This window comes from Oryza sativa, chromosome 2 (genome assembly GCF_034140825.1).
Source record: "Oryza sativa Japonica Group chromosome 2, ASM3414082v1".
NCBI classification, from domain to species: domain Eukaryota; kingdom Viridiplantae; phylum Streptophyta; class Magnoliopsida; order Poales; family Poaceae; genus Oryza; species Oryza sativa.
In genome coordinates this window covers 22,152,382-22,177,210 of record NC_089036.1, presented here as the reverse complement: position 1 = coordinate 22,177,210, position 24,829 = coordinate 22,152,382, and the positions used below count along the sequence as shown (strand labels likewise).

Genomic DNA, 24,829 nt, shown 5'->3' with positions numbered 1-24,829 from the left:
AAGCAGCTTGTGCTGTTGTGCTACCATTAACTTCGAAAAACAAAGCATCTATTGATGACTCACACCTGGGGCATTAACTTACAACTAGTACTATACACGCCGATAGGGGTGTTCGGCTCCTTCGGTTTGTGGATGCACAGCCAAAGCGCTACAGCCACGTACATCAGCTTACATCAATCAACCCTGAACACAGAACACCTCTATATATATATGCATATTTAAACTGTGGTTTAACCGGCGGGCCACCAGTCTAGGCTGTGTTTGCTGGGGGAGGTTGGGAACAAATTTTCTTCATACGGAAAACGGAGCAGTCCATTAACGCTTGATTAATTAGAAATTAGCTAATTTTTTTTAAAAATGAATCAATATGATTTTTTTAAGCAATTTTTGTATAGAAACTTTTTGCAAAAAAAACACACCGTTTAGCAGTTTGAAAAGCGTGTACGCGGAAAACGATGGAGAGGTGTTGGGAACCCTTGGGTCCGAACACACCCTAACCGGTGAACCAAGCCACTGACCGGTTTGATGATCTGTTCGACTTTTCATACTATGCACTTTCGTTGTCCGTCTGCAAGATGACTAATCAACGACATCGCACAGCCGCAACCGCAAAGGCCAACTAAGCTCAAATAGAGCTGAAAGAAAAAAACGCTGGGTTACTCGGTTCAAAATTATTCTGAGTGATTTGGTATTTTTCTTTTAACTAGAAAAAATACCGGTGCGTTGCAACAGGTGAAGATTATTTTAATCTTATTATTGTTATATGGTTTAGTTAAGATGATATTCACCGTGGGAATTCGCTTGAAAAATCATAAGCTATAATTCGGAGTCCGATCATCTAGATCAAGTTAGCATGCGAGATTTTTAAAGAGATATCTTATACGACTCCTTCCGTATTTCCAAAAGTAATCGAACTTAAAACTCGACTAAAATACGAATATGTATTTCCAAAATCAAACAAAATTAAAAACCGACTCATACATGGATGACGTACCAAAGTACTGACAAAAACATCTTCTTTTATAGTAGTCGAGAAATGAAAATTATTCAATTTCAGACGAAATTTGTTTTCACTCTGACTTGGCTTGGCTTGTTGGCTAGTTAATAATAACCAGATAGCCTAACTAGTCATACAGGTATATGTTGTAGGTTATGTTTGAGATATAAGTGTGGAATATAAATCAAAGAATATTTGTCTCCCTTCAAAAGTACGATTTCTCCACATTTTTTTCGTCAGCATTGCATATTTAATTAGTCCCCATAAACAATTATTTATAATCTTGTTCATCATCTAAAAATGAGGTATACTTATTTGATATAGAAAGCATGCCTACCAAGTTATGTTTCAGGTAAAAGTAAAGTGTTTTCTTCTTTTAATTGGATAAAAAATGTAGGTTGTCAATTTTTACTTATCGATTGGATGGGACATTAAGCTCTACGTAATCTAGTGTGAATATGATTGGACGCCTAAATATAATTGGGCAATATCTTTTTGAAATGTGATGTATTATAACGCTTGAATAAGATACATAGGAGGAGAAGGTAAAGGTAGAGGTAGAGGCGGAGGGTTTTTTTTTTATTATATATAAGATGGATTTAACGGTTAGAAATAATGGCTCCATAGGTTTAAGTCACGAGGGACGAGATATTTTGTTTTGTCTCGAAATCTTTTGGATTTTCACTAATTAATTTGAGTGTCACGTAGATCTAGAAGTATTTGTAAGGATAATACATAATGGCTTTATACTTAAAAAGGAAGAACTATTATCTAACCAAAAAATAATAATACAATTCGAGAATAAGAGCAGTGCTCGAGCAGCCGTGGGTCTATCTTCCTAGTTCTACTAAATCCGAGTACTGAATTTTACCGATTATATAAATCCGAGAGGCGTCTCGCGCAGGTCGAAAAACGCGATTTTTTCTTCCACGCATTTGCATATCCTCGGTGGTTGCAATCTTGCCGTTCTTCCTCGTGGTCTGACTGTCAACACTGGCCAACAAATCTGTGGAAATCGCGTGGCCGGGGAGCATGGCATGCGGTTCAAGGAAGCCCAGCGCGTCACCGGCATGGACAAAACATAATAGGAAATTAAGACCGCTTTAGCTCACGTGAAGACATGAACAAAAGGGAAAAAAAATGAAACGAACACAAACAATACTACTACTCCAATACTATTCTCAATGGGTCGGCCCTCACATTGGGGATATTTTGTTGTTTTTGAACATTTAATTTTTTTTTATTTTACAAATAAACAATTCTAAAACTTATTCCAAAATTAAATCTTTTGGTTACGCCAACTCGTCTGGCATAACAAAATAACGATGTCACGCCATCCGCAATGGGCGTGACCGTTTTGTCTTACTACACTATTCAGGGTGACGTGACAGACAACGTTATCATGCTAGTTAGACCGACTTGAGCAAATAACGAGGTCATGCTATTCAAACAGACGTGACAATATTGTTTTGCTAAGCCAGCCACGATGTGATAGTGTTTTTTTTTGCCACATCAGCTAGAAATATCCAGATCTCAGAAATAAATGTTAGCAAGTTTGTATTTAAAATTAAAAATTAAACATTTCAAACCAAATAAAAAAATCATGTTTAGAACAACTAAATACATGTTGCGACACTGCAGCTGTGCGGCAGGAGCAGATACAACGGCTGCAAGCAGCCAAGTCCATAGTGGTACAATTATGGATGACCATAAGGCCCAAGGCCCGACGGTTGGCCCAAGCATGGCACGGTCTTACAGCTGGGTCGTGCCTAGGCCAATGCCTTGGCACCGTGGGCTGGCCTGGCACGGCACGGTCGAAGAAAAATGGTAGAGGGGTCCAAAATAGACTTAATCAACCATATAAGGCAAGGCCCAAAACATGAGGAATACAAATAGACTTATTTCCAGCCATATAAGACATAGCCTAAAGAGTTTGGAATCTAATTCAAGAAGTGCAGCCCACTACGAGATCGGATCAGATCACTTAGAAGCTCAAAAACCACGGTGAATACACGACAGCATCAGTTTAAAAAGCGCAAATGCTTGGTTCAACACCTACAAACTATAGAGTGATCATTTAGAAGCCTTGGGCACTTAAAAAAAAACAAAATCTTCGACTGGCTAGTGGTGCAAAATAAAGTGTGGACATCTGATTGGCTAGCGTCATACATATGCCTGAACCACACCTACTCCCCACTCAGTACGCATACCTCGAAGATAGCCTTTCACCTCAGGGGCGAAGCCAGGATAAATGATCGTCGGGGTCTACTAACTAGTGATACTAACAATAGACTATAGCTTGTAGTAATCTAAGACTATACATAAGATGGAACAAAATAAACAATGATATATTATGATAAAATACAGTGTTGTTGCAGTAGTGGTTACCTATTACATGTTACAAATCTTGTATATGGCTCCGATCCATCACAATTTTCTTGGTCACCAACGGGGGTTTATTTCTTTTCAAGAATTGCTGCATTATAATTTGCTTGCCTATTAAATAATTATTGAACAAGATTGATCAGTAACACAATTTCACAAATTAGACAACAAATGAACAAGCACCCACTACTATCAAAATCAATAATTTCTTACAATCTATTATACTGGAAGAATAAAATTATGATTCAATCCTCCTCCTTGTTCATGACCATTACTTCATCAGACCTTGTAAAAGAAGTCAGAATAAGTTAAAAGGAATGCATATTTCAGAACCGTAATTTTTTAATGTTTCAGACATGAGTGACCAAACCAAGGCACTCTAGCCATTTTGTGATGATAATTAAGAAATTGGGAAAGGGTTACCTGATCAAAACCTTACAGCTCGGCTACTCGTGCTCATCTTCGCCGATCCTAGTCTTTGCATGTTCCACCGCCCATCCGGTCCGTGCCTATCCTTAGATGCTGGACTCGAGAAGACCTGAAGACGAGAAGTCAAGACTGAGAGACACTATAGTTATTTGTGGAGATTAGTGGGCTGCCAGCCTTGTGGACTCACATCCAAACGTTATCTCATTATGTGGGTTAGGCTGACACATAATGCATACGACCTAGCTTAGCTATTTTTCTATTTTGTTGTGCCATTCTTAGTTGTTAATCACAATTGAGCTTTAACTAATCAAATCCACTAGGGTCTAATGGTTTTCTTCAGTGGGATCATGGCTGTAAGATAGATGGGGTATACGAAGGTTGTGGAAAATCGTCGGGGTCTACTAACCCCAACGTCTTGCTCTAGCGTCGCCCTTGTTTCACCTCCTAGTGGAATATAGGTATACCGAGAGAATTTGGAGAATGTTGTGCGCTTGGAAAAAATCAAACTGAAAAGTTGGGCCCAGCTGCGACAGCCCACGAATGGTGGACAAGGCTTGCCACCACCAAAGGAGTGAAAAAAAAAAAGGTTGCGCATACTAATCCTCCTAATGGCTTGGCAAGTTTGAAAGGAATGGAACTATAGAGTCTTTAGGCACAAATAACTTACGGCGGCAAAGTTGGCCACCAAGATCAAGGAAGTGGCAAAGAGGCTCAGGCGGAGCAAAAAGATTATATGACATTTTACAATAGCATAGAATTTTTTTTTCTTTCTCCTGTGTAGGCTTATACTTGTATAGTTTTGCTTCTTCTCTATTCAATGTGCACTAGTACAAATTCGTTAAAAATAATATAATTCTGGTGCCGAGTATGGTAATTGATCTGGCCAATAATATAGTCGTCCAACTATTTGATCAGGACAGGCACAGCCTTGAGAGGCACAGCAAGGACATTGGCAGTCTTGAACTTCTCGGACACGTCCAACTCCTCCGCCGTCATGCCGCCGGGGAGCTCCCACTCGAACGTGTGCAGCATCGACGCCAGAATGAACGGCACGACACGCTCGGCCAACGGCAGCCCAGGGCACAGCCGCCTCCCGGACCCGAACGGCATGAACTCCACGTCCTTCCCTCTGAAGTCCAGCTGCGGCGTCCTCTCCACGAACCGCTCCGGCACGAACTCGTCGGGCCTCTCCCACGCCGCCGCGTCGCGCATGATCGCCCACGCGTTGAAGAGCACCGTGGAGCCCTTGGGCACCGCGTAGCCGCCGACCTCCACGCCGTCCTCCATGGCGAAGTGCGGCAGCAGCAGCGCGCCCACCGGGTGCAGTCTCATGGCCTCCTTCAGCACGGCCTGCAGGTAGGGCAGCCTCGCCGCGTCGGCCTCCTCCACGATCTCCTTGTCGCCGAGCACATCCCTCAGCTCGGCGCGCGCCTTGGCCATCACGCTCGGGTTTTTGAGCAGCTCGGCCATTACCCACTCCAAGGTAAGAGCCATGGTGTCAGCCCCGGCAACGAAAGCCTCGAACAACATGTTGAGCACGTTGACACGATCGATCTTGCCGGCAGCCATGAGCTCGAGGATTGAGTCGAGGAAGTCGTCGTGCCTCGGCTTGTTGTCGCGGATGTGAGCCAAACGGCGGTCGATGATGTCGCCCATGATGGAGAACACCCTGTTGAACCGCTTCGTCGTCCAGCGGCGCAGGCCCTGCAGGTCCAGCGGCCGGAGGAACGGGTAGAAGTCGGACACGTTGGGCTTCCCGACCACCAAGATGATGTCGTCCACCACCTCCCGCAGCTCGCGGGCCATCTGCGAGCCCATGTCGACGATGTCGACGGAGAAGTAGGAGAAGGACACCATGTTGAGGATGCCCGTGTACATGGCGTGGCCGACGAGCACCTCCTCCCCGGCGTGCGCGCGGAGGTAGGCGATGAGGTCGCCCACCTTCCTCTCGCGGATGGGGCGCACCGCGGCGAGCACCCGCGGGGTGAAGACGTGCGAGGCGTGGATCCCCCGCAGGGCCTTCCACTGCGGGTCGGAGCTCGGGATGAACACCATGGAGCGGTCGGCGAAGCCGCAGGCGCGGAAGGTGTCCGGGGTGGCGCGCGCGGCGAGGTGGCGGTCGTACTTGGTGTACGCCTCGATGGCGGCCTCCCGGGAGGAGATGACCACGTTGGTGGCGAGTCCGAGCTTGAGCGTCATGACGGGGCCGTGGACGCGTGCCAGGTCCCTGAGCTTGTGGTGGAACGTGCCGCCGCCGACCAAGTGTAGGTTGCCGATGAGCGGCAGCGGCGTCGGGCCCGGGGGGAGGGGCTTGCCGCCGGCGTAGCGTCGTCGCAGGGTGGAGAAGTAGAAGAAGAGCGCCACGGAGAGGGCTCCCCACAGAAGCCACATCTGGCTATTCTCCATTGTTTGCGACGAACCGTGCAGTAGTAACACACTATCTACTGTTATTGTTACTATCGTTGTATCAGTTTTTTCTCTGGACCTAGCTAGGTAAGCTCGTGCTCTTGTTGCTGCGGACACAGCTCGTATATATTTATAGATCAGCAGAGCCGATGCCTACTCATTTAATTTAGTGCATGGAATTTATTCAGGCTTCTCGTCTAACGTCAAAGGTAGATATCGTTTTCTGAAACGATCAAAGTCTATCTCCACGTGAAAATATACGATGCCATTATCTTGGGAAAACACTCTCTATTGCTGACACAATATCGTAATGTTACACTATTTTCCTGTTATCAATTTTGATTGTTCCTCCTCCGTGCTCAAATATATTCGTGGCTCTGTCACTGTCAAGGAAAATGAAGGGATGGGGACAGTTTCAGCACACCTGACGACGAACCTTCATGGCAACATTTTCTATGCATGTGAGCTGCGTACTGACATTTTGACATTTTAACCTTTTGCAAAAATCTATTTTACAAATACACCCTAACAAAAACTATAACTAAAAGCAGGATCAAAATTCAAAACTCAGCGCCAAAGCGTGTCGGCGAATTGAACCGAAGTCATTAGAGTAGTAAATGCAAGCGCTCACCACCAAGCTAAGGCTTTATTATTCTATAGGATTAATAGGGATAGCAATTTTGCCCATGGGTCTAGGTATCCACGGATACTAGGTCTGATGGGTATGTGTGTGGGTATAATTTGTTATTGAGTGAAGTGCACGGGCGGTCCCTAAATTTATATGGGTGTATCATCTAAATGGTTAAACTCTGAAATTGTATTTCTTTTTGTTTTTCCTCAAACTTATCCAAACGAACTCTAACCGCTCTATGAGCTGACGTGGCATGCCACGGTGGCATCTACATGTCAAAGGATCCATATGTCAGTCATATATAGAAAAAGTAAAATTTAAAATGACACGAAAGAGATGAGAAAAAGATGTTTTTAATTTTAAAGATATAAATTAAAAAAGAGAGGAGAAAAAATATGTTGTTAATTTTTTTTCAATATATGACTGATATGTGAGTAGATACATAATCATACATAGGCGCCAACATGGCAAGCCACATCAACACACAAAGTGGGTTGGAATCCATTTGGACCTAAATAACATCCAATACAAGTTTAGGGATCAAAAATGCATTTTGAGAATTTAGGTACCTAGATGACACATCTGCACAAGTTTAGGGACCTCTCGTGCACTTTACTCTTATTTTTACCATATGCATGCCTGCTCCAGACCCAGACGATGTAGTTGGCAGCATGTGGATTTTATTTTTTGCCCGTTAGTTACTCATGCCTGACAAGTTTAGGGATCAAAAATGCATTTTGAGAATTTAGGTACCTAGATGACACATCTGCACAAGTTTAGGGACCTCTCGTGCACTTTACTCTTATTTTTACCATATGCATGCCTGCTCCAGACCCAGACGATGTAGTTGGCAGCATGTGGATTTTATTTTTTGCCCGTTAGTAACTCATGCCTGACATGACAAGTTTAGGGATCAAAAATGCATTTTAAGAATTTAGGTACCTAGATGACACATCTGCACAAGTTTAGGGACCTCTCGTGCACTTTACTCTTATTTTTACCATATGCATGCCTGCTCCAGACCCAGACGATGTAGTTGGCAGCATGTGGATTTTATTTTTTGCCCGTTAGTAACTCATGCCTGACCTAGTATATAGCTATTAGTTGTTTTTGACCCATCTCTCACTGAGTGTTGGTTGATGCAAGCATTGTAGTAATAATTTATACTGAATATTTTGCCTGGATGATTGTACTTCTACCTTTAACTGTTGAATGCTTGTGTTGAATACCGTTAATTTGAATTGTTGGAGTGTTGGTGAATGCCCAAATTAATGGAGATTATTTGTGATGCTAGCTAGTGATAACTTGTGATAAAATTTGAATTATTGTTGATAATCGATAATTTGGTTGACTATTGATTTGTTGTTCTTGTGTAAATGACCAATCTAATGATATACTATTCATGCCAGACTCACCGAATTCCTGCCGGTCATAGGTACGGACACAGAATTTTAACGGCTAACCCTACTGGGTAAGGTTCGGGGTGGGTGATACCAGGTGGTAGGTCGGGCATGGTTTTGTTTCGCCTGTACCTGAACCAAACCATTTCCAACCCTATATAAGGATCTACAAGCCATTTTATCCAAATAAGTGGACCAACGCAAAGAATATGGGTGCTAAGATGTATGGGCCATAGCAATAAGCTTTGTCCATTTGTAGTTATAGTTTTTGCAAGGGTCCACTTATAAATTAGGTTTTATGAAAAGGTAATTTTTTCAAATTCTCAGGAGCTACATATATGAGTTTTTTTTTAAATATAATACGTACACATGCACTCCTATAATCACGCGTGCACTCACTCTTAATTACAAAGGCACACATGTACACATATACCTTCGAATATTGGATCGACATGTCTCAAGATTTAAGAATCACCACATGCGTCTTACTGTCAAGTATGTCACTGTAGCGCCCGTTCCGTCGTGGCGCCTAGCAGGAAAATTATCTCTTAAAAACCCTAATTGCGAAATTTGTTTCTTTGCTTGTTGTCTAGTGTCCGTGCCATCTCAAGATTTCAATCCCCGATCTATCGTCGAGTTCAATTCCGAATCCAATCCCTCCAAATCAAATTCCTCCGCAAAAGTCTAGTTTGCCTCCCCCGTGTTCGATGGGCAAATTTCCGCTCGGCCCATCTCTCCCCCGGCCCCCTCTCTCCCGGGCGCTCTCTCTCTCTATCTCTCTCTCTCTATCTCTCTCTCTCTCTCTCGCTCCCCCCCGGCGCGTTTCCCCCCCCCCCCGCTCGCTGCTCGCGCGTGCGAGAGCCGCGCCGAGCGCCCCCTCCTCTCGCGCGAGCTCCCCGCTCGCAAAGCCGGCCCCGCGCGCCGTCGCTCGCGCGCGCGCCCGCGTGGTTTCCCGCCCGAGCCGCGTCGTCTGCGCCGTCCGCGTCGCCCGGTCCCGCTGCCCAGCCGCGCCGCCCGTTGTTTCCCGCGCGCGCGTGCCGAGTGGCCGACCGCCCGGTCGCCGCCGCCGTCACCCTCTGCCGCGCCAGCCCGCGCCTGTCGCCCGTGTCGTCGCGCCGCTCCAAACCGCCCCGCCGTCATCGCCGTCGTTATCGCCAGGCCCCCGCCACTCCGCGCGCTAGCCTCCAAGGGGCGGAGGCAGAGAGCCCCTCTCCCTCTGCCGAGTCGCCCCGCTCCCTCCTCCTTTTCCCGAATCGGCAAAGGGGCGAGCCCCTTTCTCTCCCTCCTTTTCCTCTTTTTCTCCCCTTTTTCCCCTCTCGCCGGCGTCACCTCCTGTCGCCGCTTTGGACGCTAGCCGGAGCACCAGCTCGCCGGCTTGACCGCCCTTGTCGGTTCCCCTCTCTCAAACCGACATTGCCACCCTTTTAAACCCGTCTTCCCCCTCCCTTCCTTTCCTCTCCCATTCGCCTCCTCACCGTTGTCGCCGCTCCCGTGCTCTGCCTCGCCTCCGCCGTCCATCGCCAAGCGCCGGGAGAGCCGGTGCGTTCGTGGACGCGGAAGGGGACTCCGGGCGCGCCCCCTTCTTCCTCTTCCTCGGGCCGAGGCCGGAGAGATCACTCCCGCGCCATCGGCCTCTCGTCACTGCGCCCCGTCCCGCACGGTAGTGTCTCTCTCCGTTCTTCCTCCTCGCTCCATCTCCTCCCACTAGCTTTCGGTAGTAGCTTGAGTAGACTCCCCGTAGTTAGCCGGCGCCGCCCCGACCGTTGCCGTCGCTCGCCGTGTGCTCGCCGCCCGAGCTCCGTAGCACCCGCTCGTCGCCGGCCTCGCTCGGCGTAGTTCTGTCCAATCCGACGCTAGCGTCGAGTTCCCGACGCCGCGTAGATGCTCTCACCGCCGGGAATCGACCCCTCGTAGCTTCGTCGCCGTTTTCCCCTTCTCCCGCCACCGGTTGCCGCCGCCGCAATCCGCCGCCGTCGAGCAACCTCCGGCGAATCCGAGCCGTTGGTTCGTCTCCCCTCGTCACGAACAACCGCCCGGTGTGCTCGCTTTTGCCCGTATCACCGTGGTTCGCTCCGCCGCTCGCCGCCGCCGCCCGCCGTCCTTTCGTGGCCGGATCGTCGTCTACCTCCCGCCAGCCCACGTGGCAGCTACGTAGGCGCCACGTCGGCGCCAGCTCAGCCAGACCGGGTCGGGCCGACCCCGGTCGGTCCCTCCGCGTGCGCGCGATCCACCGCGAGCCGTGAGGCTGCGCGTGGGCCCGCCGCACCTGCGTCCACCGCGGACCGCGCGCATGCACCGCGTCCCAACCCCGCCCGCGCGCGTGCACCGCGTGCTCTCTCCGCGCGGTGAGCCGAGCCGCTGACAAGCGGGTCCCACCCGGGACCGCGCGCGGTGAGCCCGGTCCACCGGTCCCCTCTCTCCTCCCCTCCCGCGCGCGCTCTGGGCCACCTTTTGGGCCGGCCGCCCATTAAGCTCGGCCGAGCCGCCCCAAATCCCTTGGGCCGCACCCTAGCCGCCCGAGGAAAGTCTAAATTTCCTCCCTCCTTTCTTTTCTTTTTCTTTTCCAAAAAGGATTTAATTAAATCCTTTTCCTTTAGGCCAAAAATTCAATAATCTTATAAATTCAATATCTTCCCAACCGTAAATCCGTTGACTCCGTTCAACTTCCAAAATTCCCCAAATCTCGAGATCTATCTAATGGCACGCTTAGAGGTCATTAATAGGGCTTTATTTTCGCCGTTTGTTGAGTTGTCCCGTTTCGCGTGTAGTTCCGGAGCCCGAAGACCCGCAGTGCGAGGATTTCGAGGATCAAGCTCCAGATCTCGAGCAAAGCAAGCCACCTTTGAACATCTTGAGCCTATATTTGAAATTTAATTATATTGCTTGCAAAATATTATGCATTGATAGGATCGCACTTAATCTGTTGTCCCGTCTGCAAGGCAGATTGGCGGACCTGCCTAATTTGTTGTATTTGATCCTTCCTTTGTTAATTGCTATACCATGTCCCCTTGTAACCACCCAGTTGCGCCTCGATATTCGTGCACTCTGTGCGAGTATCGACGGTCGCCTTCAAACTTAAAATCTGAGTAACAACTTGGGTAAAACTTGGGTTTTACAAAAGATTTGGAAAACCCGACACCTGGGTCGGTGCTTGCGAACTAAATGAATTTCTAAAACCGCGGACCGGGGAACGTACCGGGTGTACGGTTTTCCCGCTCCCGCACTTAAGGACCGATTCCTTGGAATTTCATCCGAACATAAGACAAGTACGACCACATGGGTGGAATGGGACACCCCTAGCTGAGTAACTAGCTTATCAGGGGAGCCATGATGCCGAGAGACATGTGGATTCGCCGGGGTGGTGTCGGAGAGGACCCCCCGGGGCTTCCTGGCACAGTATGGTCTGGGACCTAACCTGTTGTTGGTCTGGGACCCCTCTCGTCGGCATATGGTAAGCCTGTGTCGGCTTTGGAAATGCCTTGTCATGAAAGCTTGGAGGTCTCCCGACGTGGCTGATCCCCACGGGCTGGGTGATCCGGGTTAGTAATGTCGTGTGGGTAAAGTGTACCCCCTCTGCAGAGATTAACAAACTGTTCGAACAGCCGTGCCCACGGTCATGGGCGGATGTGAGGTGATTCCTAGCGTAGTTTTGTTTGACTACTGCTTTGTGAAATTTGCTGATGTGAAAAGGGGTTCGGTGTTTGAAAAATCTGCAGCTGATGGGATCAGCTAGGCCCGGGTGGCCGTTTGAAAAGTTGTTGGCCCGGGTGGCCGTTAAAAAAGCTGTTGGCCGGGTGCCAACCTTGTCTAAATTCTAAAGACTGATGCATTGCACATACTCCGACCGGATGAGACGCACTGTCTCAACCGTGTCGTTTGAGAAGCACTCACCTAGATGTTTTTAGAAAAGAGTTCAAATAAAATCAATTACGAAAACAACAGCCTTTCCTTGAAGCCTGCATTAAACACTTATTTCCCCTGGCTTGCTGAGTACTCCCGTACTCACCCTTGCTCTATATAAATATTCCCCCCCAGTTGCTGATGAAGATGAAGCGGATCCTGCTGATGAGGAGTTCTTCCAGGAGCAAGCCGGTTACGATGAGTTTTAGGGTTTCGGCCTAGTTCCCAAGTCGCGCCTGTGTTGTTTGGTCCAAGTCCCGGCTTCCGTTTCCCTTTTGTAATGCAGTTGTGAGCTCGGGATCTGTCCGCAGCCCAATATGACTGTACTCCTACTCTATAATAAAGAGACCTCTGTTGCTGTGATATTCTATCTTCCTGTGATACCAGCACTGTTTCCTGGGACTGGTATCGATTAACAGGTTAATTTGGAGCGTCACGGGCTAATTCCAGTCGGGACTAGCTCGGGGCGTGACAGTCACCTACCTATTGATTATACTGTTTCAGTGCATATATATTATTACTATAGGCTGCACGCATATGCACACACGACACGATCGAGGGGCGCGGCGTGTCCCTTAGCACACGCTTAATAGATCAAGAGAAATGATAAATCTATGCCATCGAAACCTATATTAATTAACTTATGGTTTTAATGTGTAGGGTAGCTAGATGGACAAGTTTGATGTGTAAAGCTTATTGAGTATATGGACTTCTTCATAAACTTGCGTGGCGCGCGCGCTGTACGTAGTTTCCAGCAACCACAACGTGCACGGAGCATTTCTTCTCTCCCAGTCTCTGCTGCCGGCTATTGCTTGTTTGCTGGTGACTGCACGAGCAATGACCATTGAATCAAGGAGACATATGTAAAGCGATCATCCTAATTTCCTGCGGGAAAGAACACGAGGGAGGACAATGGAATCCATCGTATCATCCAAATTTCCTTGGTGAAGAATCGAGTGATGGGCACTTTTGTTCTTAATGTTTATAACGAACAAGAAATCTCAGCAGGTCCCTATCGATTGGCCATATGCTGATTATGATCAGTACAACTTATAAGCAAAAGATAAATAATTTATAGGTAACACCTTTATAAATATATATGTCCTTAACAATTTCAAAGTCAATGCTCGAAAATAAACTGTGATGAGAAAACTTTGAATTTTAGTTTTAAAATTCAAATTTTGCAGCGACTTATAAGATTATCTTTTACTTGTCATTTCTGTGCTATATATGACTTTGATATACCATGTAGGCACTGTGCCAACACGTTTCACACTGCTTAAATGATTTTCAACTGCTTATGCAAAAAGTTGATAGTAATGGTCTAATAATCATATAGCGTTTTACAAAATTTAAAGTCCAAACTGGACCTACACACTAAGAGAAAAATATCAAATATGTATATTTTGTGGTGTAGATGGACTTTCGATTTTGAATTGAGTTCAACAATGATTGCAAACTTTCATATATCGTGCTTCTTTCTCTAAACCACAACCTGCAAAGTAAGTATGATATATCCCGATCGAAGCGGAGGCCATACTGATTCATCTATTTGTCCACAACTACATGTGTAGTCAAACTATATATCAAAGCACATGTTTGAAAGGGCAATAAAAACTACATCTAGTTGAGTCGTTGTCACTAGCCAGCAGAATTGGTGCCCATGGGTCTAGAGAGAGGGAGCTGCAGGGTGCACTTCTATGTTTGAAACCCTCTGTCTCATTTACATATGGCCGGGTCACTAAGTCAAAGTGCATCATTTATCAACAATACTTGTACTTAGTTCAATTTTTTTTAAAAAAAAAACTTAAAGAGTGCTCTAAAGTGAAACTATAATATATATAGTCGAAAGTATTATATTTACTCATATTTATCAATGATCGTCGCACATGAATGGACCACGTAGCAAAAATGCATGCAGTTCTACTTTCCGGCGAAGACTATTCAACACGTGATGCAGACAAATTAAATTTCATGTCCATGCTACGGGACCCCTAGTAAGATATGTGGGGATAATATTTTTTTTGTCTCCCGGATAAGAAAATCTGTAAATGTATGCATGTATTGAAATTTATTTCACTGCAGGAGAAATAAAAAGATTTTTAATCCCAGTTAAAAAGCCCACCGGAACTTTTTAATCTTTAGTCCCGCTTGATAATATCAGCCAGGACTAAAGATCCTTTTTAGCCCCGGTTAAAAAATATGGCAGATTCCTATTTATTTTTAGTCCCGGTTGGTAACATCACCTGGGACAAAAATAAAAAAAAAATCGTGCAGCATCCCTGAGCCGGCTGCGCGCCTCGACTTATCTCCTAAAGACCATCCATCCCCTCGTCAATATTTTTAATCAATCCCCTTCCTCCTCCCCTCCGCCATCCATCTCCTCCTCCCTTCCGGCCCCTCTCCTTCCCCTTCCTCCAATCCACTTCCCCTCTCCTCTCCCTACCCTCCCCACTCCTCCGGCGACGGCGGGCGGTGGCCTCCCCTCTGCCAGATCTAGCGGGAGGAGAGGCCGGGCGGTGGCCGAGCGAGGCGGCTGCAAGCGGGCAGGTGGGTGAGGCGGCTACAGACGGGCCGGGCCGCTGCAGGCAGGCGGTGGCGGCTGGGCAGCGGCGGCCGGGCGGCATGAAAGCAACCGTGTTGATTTTTGTTTTTACATTTTGTGAATGATTCGTAGATTGTATATTTCTTTTAGATTGGGATGAATTTGTGGATGATCTGTGAATGATTTTATTGTGCATGTTTTTTTGATGATTTGTTGAATTTGGTCGAAATTAAAAGGTGCAAACTGTAAAAACAATGGAAAAAAAGAGGGAAAAATACTCTAGCCATGACTACTATCTTTAGTCCTAGTTGGTAAACACCAATCGGGACTAAAGGAGGATTTTTAGTCCCAGTTATTTCACCCGGGACTAAAGATGCATCTTTAGTCCCGGATTCGTGGTCCCGATTGTATAACCGGGACTATAGGGGGTTATCAACCGGGTCTGAAGCCCCTTTCTCTAGCAGTGATTTGGGTGTCTTTATTTTACCCACATTGATTTGGGTATGTCTTTTTTTTTGTATTTTATGTGTAGCCATACGCCGGGACTATAAGGGGTTATCAACAGAGAATGAAGCCCCTTTCTCCAGCAGTGATTTGGTTATGTCTTAATTTTACCCACATTGATTTGGGTATGTCTTTTTTTTTATTTAATGTGTAGCCATAGGTTGATCAAACCTGGAATTTTTACAGCTAGGTGCACTGCACCTAATTATTTGCATATCATTTAAATCATCATAAAATATTTTTAAAAAAATTAATCTGGTTAGATTGATTGCGATGCTAGAAATATATGTACCAACATGCATGCATAGCTAATTATGATTATACTTTAAGAAAAAAAAAATAAAAGTTGACACTGCAAAATGTAGAGCAAATTTGTTGTTTTTATTTCTTCAAGCATAGATCGAACGTGGTCGTTGTATGTTTGTATATACTAACTTATATTATCAAAATATATGTTACCAAATTATTTTCAAAAATTTTATTTGATTATTTATACCATATGCATACACTAGGTATAATTGGATCTAGGTGTAACAAATACTTTCTCTAGAGTGATCTCTCACTTTTGTTTCTTCTGAGGAAAATTTCGCTAGGTTTGACTTGTGACAGGGAGTGATTCTTCTGAGGAAAATGTTTGCTAGGTTTGACTTGTGATAGAGACAGAAGACCCTGTAACAAGTGGAAATAATGAAACTCTGAATTTACGAGGCTTAGATCCGGAGGGTTTTTTATTTCGGTTCGATATTTCCAAAATTTCAGTAATTTCGCTCTGCACTGGCAACCAAATATCTCAGACAAAATTTCTGGTTTTTTTTATTTTTTTAATTTGACTAGTAAAAGTGCTCATATTTTGCAACGGGTGAAGGCAATTGCGTAAAGAAGACGACAGCGTATGAGGTTTCAATCTCCCTCTCAATGAGGGTTGTTGTTGAGCAATGTCCATGTGAATCTCTGGCAACCCCCATGCTGATTGCGATGCTCGAGAATCGTTCTTTGCTGGGTCGGTCTAAAACCACAATACTCCTGGTTCCTATTGGATCCGGGATTAAAAATCATCTTTTGTCCTGGTTTAAAAGCCCACCGCACTTTTACGATCTTTAGTCCCGGTTGGTGTTATCAACCGGCGCCGCTCCTCGCGGCAGGTGCGGCGGCGGCCCGCACAGCGGTGGAGGGAGGAGCGCGCAGGAGTGGGCGGCGGTAGAAGGCGGCGGTGCCAGATGGCCGGTCCGACCGGGTATTATCCCACCAGTCAGACCGGCCCTCAGGCCGGTCCGACCGCGCAACCTGACGCCGGTCAAACCGGGCCTTGGGCCGGTCAGACCGGCACAATTGTCCCGATACAGGGAATAGATCCAATGACTAATGCTAGTTATTTGTATCACTTTAGAACATTTGATTCCTCTGTATCTACTGCCACCACTAGTCCTCAAATTCTCCCACATATCCGTAATGCCTACAATGATATTAATAGGGGATACCCTCCCGATACTAGGCAAGGCCAATATAATCATATTGCGCCGCAAACCCAACCTATTAGGCCACCAAATCCACAAGGGCCTAATAACATGAAGAACATGATTAGTGATATTATGAGGAATAAATTCGGGATCGAAACTAGGAATCGTGCTAGAGCTTACAAAAAACCATATCCGGATTATTATGATAATGTGCCGTTTCCTAGAAATTATAGAGTTCCCGAATTTACCAAGTTTAGTGGTGAGGATGGTAAGACCACATGGGAGCATGTAGGTCAATTTTTAGCGCAATGTGGTGAGGCTAATAGTGATACTTTTAAATTGCGCTTATTTTCTTTATCTTTATCCAGTAATGCTTTTACATGGTTTACTTCTTTACCGGCAAATTCTATTCATACTTGGGCTCAATTAGAGAAACAATTTCATGATTATTTCTACACTGGAGAAACTGAGCTTAGGTTATGTGATTTAACATCGGTTAAGCAAAAGTATAATGAATCTGTTGTTGATTACATTAAGAGGTTTAGAGATGTTAGAAACCGATATTATACTTTGAATATAACTGATAGAGATTTGGTCGGACTTGCTTTTAATGGTTTAGTTGCTCCTCTTAGAGAGAAACTAGATGGCCAACAATTTCTTGATGTTAGTCAACTCATGCAAAGGGCTCTGGCTCAAGAAAGCCGGGTTAAAGATAATAAAAAATTTGCTAGACCATTCGACAAAAAGCCTAATGTTAATGTAGTTGATTACTCTGATGCTAGTGATAGTGAGGAGGAGGGTGATCATGATATTTATGTTGCTGAATGGTCATGGACTAACAAAAATAAACCTTTTGTTTGTTCTAACCTAATGCCGACTCCTCGTAAAGATCGGCAAAGTGAGGTTAAATATAGTTTTGATGTGGCCAAGTGTGATAAGATTTTTTATTATCTTTTGCAAGAAAAACAAATTAGATTACCTAAAGGCCATGTCATACCATCACAAGAAGAGTTGAAACGTCGAGCATATTGTAAGTGGCTTGATTCTCATTCTCACTCTACTAATGATTGCAATGTGTTTCGACGACAGGTTCAATCGGCCATAGATGAGGGACGATTAAAATTCACCGATGGCTCCAAGATGAAGCTTGATCATGATCCTTTTCCGGTGAATACAATTAATTTCAATAATAAGAAGGTGTTGATTCGGCCGAAGCAAGCCGAATCTACTAAGGGAAAGGAAGTGGTCATTGGTGAGCCAAGACCCAAGATGATGGTGCCAAAGAAGCCAGAGGTTGGTGTTTGGAAGGAGAATAAAAGTGGAGCTTCAACTTCCAAGGCCACTAGGAAGACTAAGGTGACCTTTGATATGTTTTTGGAGAAGTATGAGAAGCAAGGTGGTGAGAAGAATCACAACAAAGGGAAAAGACCAAGATCACCCCCTAGGGAGCGATTTGGTCATTCACCAAGACGATCGCCTTCACCTTCATATCATCATCCACAAGACATGTCATGGGGTCCATATCCAATGCCGCCGCCGGGTTATTCTTTTCCTTACTTCATGCCATTGAGGGCAACGCCGCCAATGTATAACCATATGCCTCCAATGCAATTCAACCAAGGGTGGGGAGGACCACGGAGGCCAATTCATGAGCATTTGTCCTCACCAAACAAAAGCCGATTTTATGATAAAAATCGGGTTAATGAAGAAAAGAGGGAAGGAAAGCGCGTCAAGGTAGAAGAGAGGACTTCGGAGGTGATTACCACCAAGATAGGGTCCCATGATGTGCCTGTACCTTCTGGAGATGGAGTTGGAGAGTCTCCAAACAAAAAGTCCGAAGCCGTTTCCAGCTCCTCGTAGTCGGCCGGTCTGACCAGGCCTTCTGGCCGTTCTGACCGCGGCCATGCTTCCGGTCCGACCGGGCCACCTGGCCGGTCTGACCGCCGACCTGACGACAGTCCGGCCGACGCCCCAGGTCGGTCAGACCGTATGCCCAACGTCGGTCTGACTGGCGCATCTGGCCGGTCTGACCGGGCTCCAGCGCCGGTTTGACAGGAGGGCTGCAAAGGGCGATGTGAGGGCTTCATCGTCTTCGAACAAAGTTAATAGAGGACATTATTTGCCTCCTGGAACAGAGCCGAATCCTAGGTAGATGCCTAAGGATTTGACGGCTACACAAAAGAGAAGGTTGCAACGTCTTCGGGCCCAAGAACTAAGAGAGAAAAAGGCCGAAGAGCAAAGGGATAAAAGGTTCAATGAGTTGCGACCACCACCGGTATGGAGGCCTAAATCCATAGAGAAGGCAAAACCGATTGATGTAGAGGAGAAGGAAGAACAATCGGTTGACAAAGATAAATCGTCTCCAAAGGAGGACATGGATATCAACAAGGTGTGTATGTTGCCTATGGAGTTTTGTGCTATGGATGAAGCCGAGGTTGCCCAATTCTCATTAGGTCCTAAAGACGCGGTATTTGAGAAGCCCGATGAGTCAAACAGTCACATGAAGCCTCTCTATCTCAAAGGCCATATTGATGGGAAACCGGTCTCTAGGATGCTAGTGGATGGAGGTGCCGCCGTGAATTTGATGCCATATTCGTTATTCAAGAAGTTGGGGCGTGAGGATGATGAGTTGAAGAAGATCAACATGATCCTCAATGGCTTCAATGGTGAACCAATGGAGGCGAGGGGTATTTTTTCGGCGGAGCTCACCGTGGGAAACAAGACGCTACCAACCGCTTTTTTCATCGTCGATGTGCAAGGTAACTACAATGTTATTTTGGGTCGTTGTTGGATTCATGCAAATTGTTGTGTGCCTTCTACCTTGCATCAATGTTTAATTCAATGGGACGGCGATGATGTTGAAATTGTTCAAACGGATACATCGGCCGAGGTTGCAATGGGCGATGCTACGTTTGAGTGGCATCATGGGAATATCCAATGCTTATCAGGGAGGGATCTTTCTAGTTATGATTTTATTAGTATCTCCGATGGCAAATTTGTACCTATCTCTGTAAAGCCGGCTAGTGTAGCACGGCTAAGCCATATAAATTTGTATAATGAGTAAAGAGGCTAGTTTAGAGTAGTTACAAAAGAGGGTGCAAGAATATCGGTCTACAAAGAACGATATTGGTGAAACCGTTGAAGATTTTGATGAAGTTGAGAAGCTTGGACAAGGTTTACATCGGCCGATCCATTAGAGGAAGTAGACATAGGTGATGGAACTAAACTAAGGCCGACTTTTGTAAACAAAAACATGAAAGCCGATTATAAGGTTAAGGTAATCGAGCTACTTAAAGAGTATGTTGATTGCTTTGCATGGGAGTACCATGAGATGCCGGGTCTTAGCCGTGAGCTTGTTGAGTATCGGCTTCCAATTAAACCGGATTTTAGGCCTTATAAGCAACCACCTCGTCGTTTTAATCCTTTATTATATGACCGAGTCAAAGAGGAGATTGATTGGTTATTGAAGGCGGGGTTTATTAGGCCATGTCGTTATGCAGAGTGGGTTTCTAGCATAGTCCCGGTGGAGAAGAAGGGGAGTGGTAAGATTAGAGTTTGCATAGATTTTAGAGATTTAAATAAAGCTACTCCTAAAGATGAGTATCTGTCACGCCCGGAATTTCTATCCAAAATTCCAAACGCTTACATGTGTGTTAAACCCTCGTCCAGGAATCAACCGAGGCACACAATGACAATTTGATAATAGAGTACAAATAGATAACTATTTAATATTCGCAAATAATAAAAGTTTACAGAGGTAGATAGTTCCTCTCAAAGAATAACACTCTACGCAGCGGAAATAAAACTATAACAAACTACGGAACAGCTATGGCGACTCCACTCCACAGGCATCTTAACCAAGAACAAGCCTAATCCTCCAGATCATCACCTTCACTGAGATACTCGTCTTCTGATGAATGAATATTGCAAGAATGAGCATATGACATACTCAACAAGTCACACAGCAAATATGCAAGTGCACAGGATAACGAAGGATGGCATAATATAGCTCATTTGCAGAAACAGCCTTTAATAAATATTTAAGAGAATGGTAAAAACAGTTGAATATTTAATCAATATTAAATAACACCATACAACACACCCATGTTGCATAGGCCCAACCACATTTGAACAACCAACCCCAGTTGAACAAATTAAACCTCCAAACCAGGAATTATCCGTTCCAAACCAGGAGTCAAATTAATTATCACATTGTTAACATTGATGAGTAGTGTGAGACTAATCACGAAAAACATTGCTCAACTCACCCATAACCGCGGGTACGGCTATTCGAATAGATTAAACTCTGATCAGAGGTGTACCACTGTACCCACAAGACACAACCCCACATCATGTCACCATGTGCCTCAATACCACCACGGTACCTCGGAAAGGAGTTGTGACAATACCCCTTGCACAACACAATCCACTACAGCGCACCTTTCCTGGATCATAGTCACCCCCTTATAAACAAGGCATGGACTCCCCAGCGACCCCCGTGGACTTCTCGCCACTTCTCAGTCTGGCGCACTATAATGAATCATGCTATACCAAAGATAAAGCCGTTGCCCACGCTGGCTTGTGGTTGGCACGATAAATGTTTCACAACAGTAGCTCGCGAACCGGTCCTTAATTGTCATGAGCACAACCATCAAAACCATATGCTCACAACCCACCTTAACCAGGTTTTAATTATCAATTAATTAACATCACACGATTAACCATCGTGAGCTACCATTTAATGTAACCATAATTAAAATAATAATATAACATAGTTTATAATTAATCCCTTTAATTAGCTAATGTTTCTAAGCATGGCTAAGCATACATATATATAGCATTTAGCTGAACCAATCCAATATATAAGGTTCACGCTAATCAAATTATAACCCATAGGAAAATAAAGTCATCTTCGGCCAATAATTAACTGGGAAAGGATCACCACCCGATGACATTCAAAAACAATGCATAGTTGAAATAAAATAATAGCTTTAAATGGGTTCAACATGCTCAAAGGGTTGTTTGGGATCTGTGTGACTTGCCTTGGGCTTCCGCAAACGCTTCGGAACCTTCCTCAACGGAAACGCTCTCCTCCGGAACGTCGGAAACTAAAGCAATTAAACAAAAATCAACAAAACAGTACAAAAACAAGCATAAACAGTACATGTGAATATTTTTAACATGTAGATCTTGATTTTAGAAAAATTTAGCAACTTGAACCACCTGAAACGGATCTACGGTTATTTAGTTATGATTTTCCGAAGATTTAATCTATTAGAAAATCGGGAAAAAGAAAAAAACGATGACGTCATGCTGACATCACCCAACCGCCGAACCACGGTGGCGACCTCGCCGGAGATAGAGCGGCCGGCTGCAGAATTGGAGGGCATGTACACGTAGAGGACGACGAGACGAACCCGACGGTACTCACCCTCGAGCCAAACGACGAACGATGATGGCCGGCGACGAGGTGGACGGCGGCGGCGGCTCGGTCGGCGGCGACGGCGGAGCTCCGGTGGCCGGCGGTGAAGGGGGACAGGCGGCCGGGCTTCTCCACCCCTTGGCGCACCTACGGGCGGCGACGGCAAGCGGCGGCGACGGCGAAGACGGTGCGGCGGCGCGGCTGCACTTCGGCCGGCGGCGGCGACGAACTAGGCGCGCGCGGCGGCGGCGCTACGGAGCACGGGAGAGGACGGGAGTTGGGGCAAACGAAAGAGGGCGACGAGGTGGTCCTATTTATAGCCTTGGATTGAAGAGATCGGACTCCTCCCGCAAGAAATCGCTTCGGGAAATCAAAAACTCGGTTTTAGAGATAAACTCGAAAACGAGTTTGATTCGGATAAAATACCCAACGATTTGCTCCGATTCTTGAGGGGAAAGATAGAGGAGAACGAGAGGATAAAAACCCCTCAAAAATCCGGAAGAAACGGGGTCGGATTGAGGCGGATTCGGAGGCGGAAGAGGGGCGGCTCGGGCTCGGAATGGCCGGCGGCTGGAGGTAGGAGATGCTACCGACATGTGGGCCCCACATGTCGGTGACATGAGAGAGAAGGGCGGTGGTGACGGCAGCTGGGTGGGTTGGGCCGGCGTGGGCCGGCTTGGCCGCGCGGAGAGAGAAGAGATGTTGGGCCGAAAACGGCCCAACGGCTTTAGGGAGGGCTTTTGGAACTTTTTTAAATAAAAAATAATTTGTGAAATGTTATTTCAATTATTAAAAATACTTCCCTTGCTCAAATAATTCCCAGAAAAATCTAGAAAATAGAAGAGCAAGCATAGTATTTAATAAAATTTTATCTAGCTCACTTTTATGTTGAAAATTTTCCTAGAAAATTAGGGTTTAGCTTGTAGGCTTTTAAAATATTTTCTAAAAATGATTTAAAATATGCATTTTTAATTTAGTCGATTTTTAGGGCATGACAGTATCCTATGCCTATAGCCGACATGATAATTAATGATGCCTCGGGTCATAAAGTGATTAGCTTTTTAGATGGTAATGCCGGCTACAATCAAATCTTTATGGCGGTGGAGGATATGTACAAGACGGCTTTTAGGTGCCCGGGATTTGTTGGTTTGTTTGAGTGGGTTGTCATGACTTTTGGGTTGAAGAATGCCGGTGCAACATATCAAAGGGCAATGAATTTGATCTTCCATGATTTGCTAGGTATTTTCTTAGAGATCTATATTGATGATATTGTTGTCAAATCGGATGGTATGGAAGGCCATATAGCCGATTTGAGATTAGCTTTTGAGATGATGCGCCGGTATGGTTTGAAGATGAACCCACTTAAATGTGCTTTTGGTGTGTCGGCGGGGAAGTTCTTAGGATTCATGGTGCATGAGAGAGGAGTTGAGATTGATCTTAAGAAGATAGAAAAAATTCGTGATTTCAAAGCGCCGACATGCAAGAAAGAGGTCCAAAAGTTGCTAGGTAAAGTGAATTATTTGAGGAGGTTTATTTCTAACCTAGTGGGTAAAATCGATGCTTTTATTCTTATACTTCGTTTGAAAAAAGAAGCCGATTTTACTTGGGGGGCAAAACAACAAGAGGCGTTTGAAGAGTTGAAGAGGTATTTATCTACTCCACCAGTTGTGCGAGCGCCTAAAGCCGGAAAGCCTTTTCGGTTATATATTGCCTCCGAGGACAAAGTCATTGGTGCCGTTTTGATGCAAGAGGAAGATGGCAAGGAATATATCATTACCTTTTTGAGCCGCCGTCTTTTGGATGCCGAAACGAGGTATGTTTTTATAGAGAGGCTTTGTCTATGCTTATACTATGCTTGTACCAAGTTGAGGCATTATTTGTTATCTAGTACATGCATAGTTACTTGTCAAGCCGATGTTATTAAACACATGTTGCAAAGGCCAATTCTAAGTGGGAGAATTGGCAAGTGGGCATATGGTTTGATAGAATATGATTTAGCTTATGAATCATTGAAAACTATAAAAGGCCAAATTGTATGTGATTTTATAGTAGACCATCATATAGATGTTGCTTATGAGGGAGATGTTTGCTTAGTTGAAGTTATAACTTGGAAGATTTATTTTGATGGTTCTTCTTGCAAAGAAGGACAAAGCATAGGGGTAGTTTTGTTTTCACCTAATGGCATGTGTTACGAGGCATCGGTTCGTTTAGAATATTATTGCACAAATAATTAAGCCGAATACAATGCTTTATTGTTCGGCTTACAAGTTATGGAGATGGTTGGAGCTAAATATGTGGAGGACTTTGGTGATTCGGAATTGGTGGTGCAACAAGTCGCCGGAATCTACAAATGCTTGGATGGATCACTAAATAGGTACCTCGATTCATGTTTAGATATTATTGCCAATTTTGATAATTTTGCTATTAGACATATTGCTAGGCATGATAATTCTAGAGCAAATGACTTAGCACAACAAGCATCTGGTTATAATGTGAAAAAGGGGTTATTTCTGATTTTAGAAGAGCCGGTGCTTGATTTTAAATCTTTGTGCGAAATTGGCAAGATTGGAGACCAGGAGCGGTCTGACCGGCGTTGCATGGCCGGTCTGACCGGTGACCAGGGGCGGTCTGACCGGCCGCATGCTGCCGGTCTGACCGGCGACCCCGAGCGGTCTGACCGGCCCTGTGTGGCCGGTCTGACCGGTTCTAGGCAGGATGCTGGAGGGCACGTTTCATGTGATTTTGAGGCCGAA

General features: G+C 45.4%; 1 protein-coding gene and 1 long non-coding RNA gene across 2 annotated transcripts; both read right to left on the bottom strand.

Annotated features, from left to right (window-relative positions):
* Positions 1-4,511: 4,511 nt before the first annotated feature.
* Positions 4,512-6,319, bottom strand: LOC4329722 (oryzalexin D synthase-like). The gene has a single exon (NM_001416685.1). The coding sequence runs from the start codon at positions 6,215-6,217 to the stop codon at positions 4,715-4,717; it is 1,503 nt and encodes a 500-aa protein (NP_001403614.1). The 5' UTR covers positions 6,218-6,319; the 3' UTR covers positions 4,512-4,714.
* Positions 6,320-20,357: 14,038 nt separating this feature from the next.
* LOC136355071 (uncharacterized) lies at positions 20,358-22,653 on the bottom strand. The gene is made up of 3 exons (XR_010739136.1): positions 22,086-22,653; positions 21,697-21,762; positions 20,358-20,564 (listed from the first exon to the last, which is right to left on the bottom strand). It is a non-coding gene; the product is annotated as an uncharacterized lncRNA (long non-coding RNA).
* Between the last annotated feature and the right edge of the window lie 2,176 nt (positions 22,654-24,829).